General features: G+C 49.5%; 1 protein-coding gene across 1 annotated transcript; it reads left to right on the top strand.

Annotated features, from left to right (window-relative positions):
* Nucleotides 1-2,360: 2,360 nt before the first annotated feature.
* Nucleotides 2,361-7,506, top strand: LOC125511073 (putative cellulose synthase A catalytic subunit 2 [UDP-forming]). The gene is made up of 14 exons (XM_048676351.2): nt 2,361-2,519; nt 2,636-2,834; nt 2,961-3,199; nt 3,282-3,381; nt 3,508-3,694; nt 3,951-4,217; nt 4,294-4,639; nt 4,721-4,858; nt 4,948-5,073; nt 5,157-5,369; nt 5,516-5,759; nt 5,898-6,100; nt 6,363-6,713; nt 6,792-7,506. The coding sequence occupies exons 1-14, from the start codon at nt 2,496-2,498 to the stop codon at nt 7,374-7,376; spliced, it is 3,222 nt and encodes a 1,073-aa protein (XP_048532308.2). The 5' UTR covers nt 2,361-2,495; the 3' UTR covers nt 7,377-7,506.
* Nucleotides 7,507-7,874: the final 368 nt, after the last annotated feature.

The raw sequence follows: 7,874 nt of genomic DNA, 5'->3' as shown, positions 1-7,874 counted from the left end.
CGGGCTCCCTCTTCACCAGAAGCAGTGGCGCGGCGGAAGAGCTCCTCGCGTCGAAGCGCCCCGCATGGCGGCGGTCGTACTCCTTCGTCTCGTGGCGGAGTAGGGACGCCGGCCGACACCGGGAACCCGTAGTTGGTGTAGCGCTTGGCCGCGTGCTCGCCGCGGCGACCGCCGCCGCCACCGCGCCGGCCAGAGCTCCACATCGGTGCAGATCGGTGGGGGGGGGATTTAAGCTCACCGGCGGCGAGAAAAATCAGAGTGGGTATTGGGGAATCGCCGCGGCAGAGGGACATGGTTTTGGCCCGTATACTCGTGGCATACCCGTAGATATACCCCGTGGAGGGGAGAGGGGCGGTTTGCGGGCCACCGTAAAATCTTTTGCGGGCGGGGCTACTATACGGGCTTTGGTCTAGTCCAAAAAAAACATGCCAAACCCGTATAGTCATCAGATTTTTACAATCCACGTGAATATAAGAGGTCTGGTAGAGATGCACCTAACCTTGAAGTAAACCTGATCATTTGTCGGCCCGGGTCGGGTTCGGGCCAGGCTTGACAAAGCCTAAAGAAAAAATCCCAAGCCCGAGCCTGGCCCGACCCGCAGAACATGAACAGTGGCATTTTAAATTAAATTAATTGTTTTTTGAATATTATATTAATTTATTATACCTATATTTCAAATAAAATATATTTATATGTACATCGGGCTTTTGGGCCGGGCTTCGGGCGGGTTGTCCATGAACAGGTTTATCTCGAAGTCACTAAGATTCCAGCTTCTCCTTGAGCCAAGTTGACGAGGAGTTCAGCCAAATAATGTGTGTGTTGGTCCCTTTAGAGCATCTTCAACAGCCCAGCCAACGAATGTGTGTGTTGGTCCCTTTAGAGCATCTCCAACAGCCGCGCTATGCGCCGCGCGCTGAAAACTAGTTTGTCGGGTGCCGTTCGCCTGGTTTTGCGCGGCCGCCCGCGCTGGCTCCAACAGCCACGCTAAAATGCAGCGCGCGCGTCGCTCCAGCAACGCGTAAAAAATGCAGCGCGCGCGACTCGCCGGCGCCTTATTCTTCTTCGCCGATGCCTTGCCCTTCTTCGGCCGCGCCGCATTGGGGAGCCTAGGGGGGGGGGGAGGGGGGCTCGGGGCGGCGCCGGCGCGACGCCACCCGCCGCCGAGGTCATCCGCGGCGGCATGAAGAGGCCGCGCGCGAGGCCGATGGTCGGAGGAGCTCCGACGGAGGTGAGGCCAACGCCCCCCGTGTTAGGGTTTGCGGCGGCGGCGACAGCGGTGGACGGGTCGCATCTATAGGATGGGGTGAGCGGGGTGCCGACGCGTGCGTCCATGAGGTGCAGTTCGCCGACGCCGGCGCGCGCGGGGCGTAGGAGGCGGAGAGAAGAGAGTGCGGCGCGAGCGCTCGAGTGTGCCGCGCGCGGAAGCGGTCGCCCCAAATACACCGCACGAGATAGCGAATCGGACAGCGCGCCCAACTCCTTACACCACGCGCGCGGTTATTATGCGCCCGCTGGAGACACCCGACAGGTTGTGCGCATGCTAAAATGGTCAAATTTACGACGCGGCGCTTGTTTAATGCGACTGTTGAAGATGCTCTTACAAAGGTAACTCTGCTCGAAATGGATCCACGCGCACGCTGCATAGGAGAGCCCAAATGTTCAAAACTGGCAAAGAAATGTCGTGGATTGGGCATCGCAGAAATATTACGTAGTAAGTATGGATTTTCGAATTACAATGTACTCCATTTCTTCTCGAATAAAAGGTGCAATGATGCTTGAGCTCACGCTGGTCTCTCCGCTGCTCGACAGCTCAAGCGCAGCTAGTAGTAGCAAGAGCCAACAAGTTTCTCTTCCCTCGTGCGAGCGCGATCATCGCCAGCTGTCGTCCCGTCTCTACCCCTCGCGCGCGCACTGACACACGCCCACCCGGCCCCACGCCCGCACCCAAATTCTGAAATTCCGGTCACGCTTCCTGCCCCGTTCTTTACGCCACGCAACGACCGCCGTCCGGTCCACGCCCACTGCTCCGCGGGCCCGCCCAGCCGATCATCCTCAATTCCTCGTCCATCTCCGCGCCGCAAAACCGCGAACCCGCCACCAAATCCGATGGCAATTAAGCGGCGCATTAGGGGAGCTCCCTAGAAATGGCTAAACCCCGCCGCGCAAGCGACAACGTACTAGTGCGCGGACGGACGGGCTCACGCGCTCCTCCTCCTCGCACACGCCATCGCCGTCGCCCTCCCGGTCCCCTCCCTCGCCCCGGCTCCAATCCGCGTGAGCTGGACTCCACCGGCGCCCCTGCCGCTACTACTGCAGCCGTCCTGCCGCCCCTGTGGCCCTGGTGCCGCGGCGCGATTTGGGGGGGGGGGGGGGGGGGGGGGGGGACCCGTCTGGGGCTGAGGGGGTCTCGGCCGGTCTGTTTGCTGATCAGGGGCCTCGGAGAGGGGCTGCGGGCCGCGGCTCGGATTGGGGGGTGAGCTCGCGGTGCGGGCGCCATGGCCGGCGGCGGCGACGTAGCGGTGAGTGGCGTTTTTTGGGGGGTTTGGTTGGGGTTTTCTGTGTGCGCGGATTTATTATCCGGCGACTGTTCTCACTCACCTCTCCCGTCTTTTTATTTTCTGGTGCGTGTGCGCAGAAATCGGGAACGGGGAGGCATGGCGGCGGGCAGGTGTGCCAGATCTGCGGCGACGGCGTGGGCGCGGCGGCGAACGGCGAGCTCTTCGCCGCCTGCGACGTCTGCGCCTTCCCCGTCTGCCGGCCCTGCTACGAGTACGAGCGCAAGGAGGGCACCCAGGCCTGCCCGCAGTGCAAGACCAAGTACAAGCGCCACAAGGGTACGCGTGCTGCTGCTCACTCACCCCCTCTCCACTGCGATTCCGATTAAAAAAATGCTAGTAGCATCCAAAGGCTGGAGCAGCTGAGAATTCAACCTGTGATTCTTCTTGTGTTGTGCTGTTTAGGTAGCCCACCAGCACGTGGGGATGAAAGCGAGGATGATGCTAGCGACTTCAACTACCCAGCCTCTGGAAACCAGGATCAGAAAAACAAGATTCCTGAGAAGATGCTCACCTGGCGCAGGAACTCGGGAGCTAGTGATGATATTGGCCTCACTAAGTTCGGCAGCGGTGAGATTGGGCTTCACAAGTATGACAGTGGAGAAATCCCTCATGGATACATCCCGCGCTTCTCTCATAGCCAGGTTGGAGTTGCAACCTGTTTTGATTGTGACAACAGTATTTGGGAATATGAAACTGACATTGGTTTCGTCTATGTCTACACAGGTCTCAGGAGAAATTTCTGGAGCTTCCCCCGATCATATGATGTCCCCTGCTGGAAATGTTGGCAAGCGCGGACATCCATTTGCCTATGTGAACCATTCTCGTATGTATATATATGTACCATTCGCATATGTATATATATGTACCATTATGACTTGTGTGTACTTTGTTTTACTTGCATCCCACTGTGAATATGTAGAAGTTGTTTTATGCTTCTGAATATTTCCAGCAAATCCATCAAGGGAGTTCTCTGGCAGCCTTGGCAATGTTGCGTGGAAAGAGAGAGTTGATGGCTGGAAAATGAAAGACAAGGGTGCAATTCCCATGACTAATGGAACAAGCATTGCTCCTTCTGAAGGCCGTGGAAATGGTGATATCGATGCATGCACTGACTATGGCATGGAAGACCCCTTACTGTGAGTTATAATTTCTCTTGCACACCATTATTCATCTTCGTGTTGTTCGCTCTATCCGACTAATTTACATCTATGTGAGGTAAGCTTGGGTGGGTTTCTTTTATATTTGAATACCTTCTGGTATTAACCCTGCATTTGAACAGAGATTGCTAGATCATATTCTTAATGGGTATACATATCTTGCTGAAACTGTAAATACTAGTTTTTGTATATGACTTGCAGCAATAACTTTTGTCTTGGGCCATATGAATTGCAGGAATGATGAAACTCGCCAGCCTCTGTCTAGAAAAGTGCCAATTCCTTCATCCAGAATAAATCCCTACAGGATGGTCATTGTGCTACGATTGATTGTCCTCTGCATCTTCCTGCACTACCGTATCACAAACCCTGTCCGTAATGCATATCCACTTTGGCTGCTGTCCGTGATATGTGAGATTTGGTTTGCTTTTTCCTGGATTTTGGATCAGTTCCCCAAGTGGTCTCCAGTCAATCGTGAAACTTACCTTGATAGGCTGGCTTTAAGGTGATGTGCAAAATCTAGTGCTAATAGAAATGTTTATACTGACATAGTACTGACAGTATATCACTTGCACTATCAGGTATGACCGGGATGGTGAGTTGTCTCAGTTGGCTCCTGTTGACATTTTTGTCAGTACTGTGGATCCTATGAAGGAGCCTCCTCTTGTCACTGCAAATACTGTGCTTTCTATCCTTGCTGTGGACTACCCTGTTGACAAAGTATCTTGCTATGTATCTGATGATGGAGCTGCGATGCTTACCTTTGATGCACTTGCTGAGACTTCAGAGTTTGCTAGAAAATGGGTACCGTTTTGTAAAAAGTATAACATAGAACCCAGAGCACCAGAGTGGTACTTTGCTCAGAAAATTGATTTCTTGAAAGACAAAGTTCAGACTTCATTCGTTAAAGATCGTCGAGCCATGAAGGTAGATTTTGGTTTATTAGTGTATATTTGTTGGTTGTTCCAGTTTCTGTTTGAGGACATTAATTTCTATTAAACTCCACAGAGAGAATATGAAGAGTTCAAAGTTCGTGTTAATAGCCTTGTAGCCAAGGCCGAGAAAGTTCCTGAGGAAGGATGGATCATGCAAGATGGCACACCTTGGCCTGGGAACAATACCAGGGACCATCCTGGAATGCTTCAGGTCAGGTTACTTGATTAAGAGCTGGATCTGCCAGCAGGACTGGTTATTACGGTAACCATTTTCTAACTTAAGTTTCTGGTCATGTTCAGGTTTTCCTTGGTCATAGTGGAGGCCTTGATAGTGACGGCAATGAGCTTCCCCGTTTGGTTTATGTGTCTCGTGAGAAACGTGCTGGATTCCAGCACCACAAGAAAGCTGGTGCCATGAATGCACTTGTGAGTAGTTAAACACCGAAGTCGTAAGTTGCCTTATATACTTTGATTACCTGGGTGTAATGGAAGTGGAATGCTTTCTGCAGGTTCGTGTATCAGCTGTCCTTACTAATGGGCAGTACATGTTGAATCTTGATTGTGATCACTACATCAACAATAGCAGCGCTCTAAGAGAGGCTATGTGCTTTCTTATGGACCCTAATCTAGGGAGGAAAATCTGTTATGTCCAGTTTCCTCAGAGGTTCGATGGAATTGATACGAATGATAGATATGCAAACAGGAACACCGTATTTTTTGATGTAAGTTCTTGTGCTTATCACTTTCTTATCTCACTGGCACCAAGTAGTTTTAATGAACCACTGTTGTTAATATTGTTGCTGGATGAGCTTTTTCTTAAAATTTGTTTGGCAATGATCTGTAACTTACCTGTATCTGTTTGCTGCAGATTAACTTGAGGGGTCTCGATGGCATCCAAGGACCAGTTTATGTGGGGACTGGTTGTGTGTTCAACAGAACAGCTTTATATGGTTATGAACCCCCCATGAAGAACAAGGAGTCAGGTTTATTCTCTAAGCTTTGTGGGGGTAGAACCTCAAAATCGAAGAGCACAGGAAGTAAGAAGTCAGATAAGCATGCGGACGGTTCCGTGCCAGTGTTCAATCTTGAAGATATAGAGGAGGGTATCGAAGGTATCTTTGGGCTCTATAACAACCGTTGCTCAATTTGTTTTGTCTGTAGTCGCTAGTCAGCGTAGCTTTTTTTTTTTGACTAGGGTAGGTAGGACAGGGCTACATATCTTTCTTACCTGAGTGCTATTCGTATAATAGGTTCTGGATTTGACGACGAGAAATCACTTCTTATGTCTCAAATGAGCCTGGAGAAGAGATTTGGCCAGTCCAGTGTTTTCGTAGCCTCCACTCTAATGGAGTACGGTGGTGTTCCCCAGTCTGCAACTCCAGAGTCTCTTCTGAAAGAAGCAATCCATGTCATCAGCTGTGGTTATGAGGACAGAAGTGACTGGGGAAGGGAGGTAATTAAGTTGTACACTCTATAATACCAGCATTTTTCTTATATCAACTGGTGTTCCAATTTTTTTTTTGATGATCAAGTCAAGTTTCTTGTTCTGGTTTACAGAACTAAAGGTTTCACATGTGAGCTCGTTAGAAGAAACTAAATCTAAATTCATGAATGTTCTTTGTGGTCGTATCTCTGAGATGATCTATTTATTGTTGGCTTCAAGCCTGTTTTTTTTTTTTGCTTCGTATCTGTAATCTTCCTGTTGTGTTTTGCAGATTGGTTGGATCTATGGTTCTGTTACAGAAGATATTCTTACCGGGTTCAAGATGCATGCACGCGGCTGGCGGTCAATCTACTGCATGCCTAAGCGACCAGCTTTCAAGGGGTCTGCCCCCATCAACCTTTCAGATCGTCTGAACCAAGTGCTTCGGTGGGCGCTTGGTTCGGTGGAAATTCTTTTCAGTAGGCATTGTCCCATATGGTATGGCTATGGCGGACGGCTTAAATTCCTGGAGAGATTTGCTTACATCAACACCACTATCTACCCACTCACATCAATACCGCTCCTCATATACTGCATATTACCAGCTGTTTGTCTTCTCACGGGAAAGTTCATCATCCCACAGGTAAAACCCGGCTCAGTCTTTGCTCTTGCGTGTACAAAACTGCAAAAATATTTATACTCACTACATATTGAAATGCAGATTAGCAACATTGCCAGTATTTGGTTTATCTCTCTCTTTATTTCGATCTTCGCCACTGGTATCCTTGAGATGAGGTGGAGTGGTGTTGGCATCGACGAGTGGTGGAGGAATGAACAGTTCTGGGTCATCGGAGGCATTTCTGCACATCTATTTGCTGTCTTCCAAGGTCTCCTGAAGGTACTTGCGGGTATCGACACCAGCTTCACTGTCACTTCAAAAGCATCTGATGAAGATAATGATTTTGCCGAGCTCTACATGTTCAAGTGGACGACTCTTCTGATCCCACCAACAACTATCTTGATCATCAACCTTGTCGGAGTTGTGGCTGGTACCTCCTACGCGATCAACAGCGGCTATCAGTCATGGGGCCCACTTTTCGGGAAGCTCTTCTTTGCCTTCTGGGTGATTATCCACTTGTACCCATTCCTCAAGGGGCTCATGGGACGGCAGAACCGCACCCCGACCATCGTTGTCGTCTGGGCCATACTTCTTGCATCCATCTTCTCCTTGCTGTGGGTTCGCATTGACCCGTTCACCACAAGAGTCACTGGGCCAGATATCCAAATGTGTGGCATCAACTGCTAGGAGCGTGCAAGATAATCGGAACAGAATTGCCACCCATTCTGTTGTATGATATTAGCGGGTGACACTAGTTTACCAGATGATCTTGGTTGTAAAAACTCGGTACTTAGTGTTAATATGCAGTATTAAATTAGCTCTGCTATCTACTCATTATATTATTATTAGTATATATATTATTGAAGCAGCAGAAAAAGAAGCAACCATGTTTGTTAATGTAGGCTAAGTTATCTTGCAGGATTGTATTTCTTGATTAGAAACAGAGAAGTTGACATGCTGTGTTGGACTACTAAAACAATATAAAAACATGAGGTTTGAGCAAATGTTTGGGTAAGGGATCCCCAAAATGGAGAAACAAAATTCATATTAGGAATTTTCAAATATAACATATCCTAAAATCTAAAGAGCAACATAGTGAAATTTCATGCAAGATCTTGCCTTCTGAAATCCATACGTAGGTCCTTTAGAGCATCTCTAGCAGACTCCGCAAAATCCTGACTCGTA

The sequence above is a fragment of the Triticum urartu genome, chromosome 5A (genome assembly GCF_056163025.1).
Source record: "Triticum urartu cultivar PI428250 chromosome 5A, HENAU_Tu73, whole genome shotgun sequence".
NCBI classification, from domain to species: Eukaryota; Viridiplantae; Streptophyta; class Magnoliopsida; order Poales; family Poaceae; genus Triticum; species Triticum urartu.
Note: the sequence above shows the minus strand (reverse complement) of the source record. Positions and strands in the feature narration are given on the sequence as shown.

Bases quoted from the DNA above. Each gene is read 5' to 3' on its own strand.
- LOC125511073 (XM_048676351.2), top strand. From the start codon at position 2,496: ATGGCCGGCGGCGGCGACGTAGCG. The intron at 5,074-5,156 runs GTGAGTAGTTAA...TGCTTTCTGCAG, and splicing joins CTGGTGCCATGAATGCACTT to GTTCGTGTATCAGCTGTCCT. The intron at 5,370-5,515 runs GTAAGTTCTTGT...TGTTTGCTGCAG, and splicing joins GGAACACCGTATTTTTTGAT to ATTAACTTGAGGGGTCTCGA.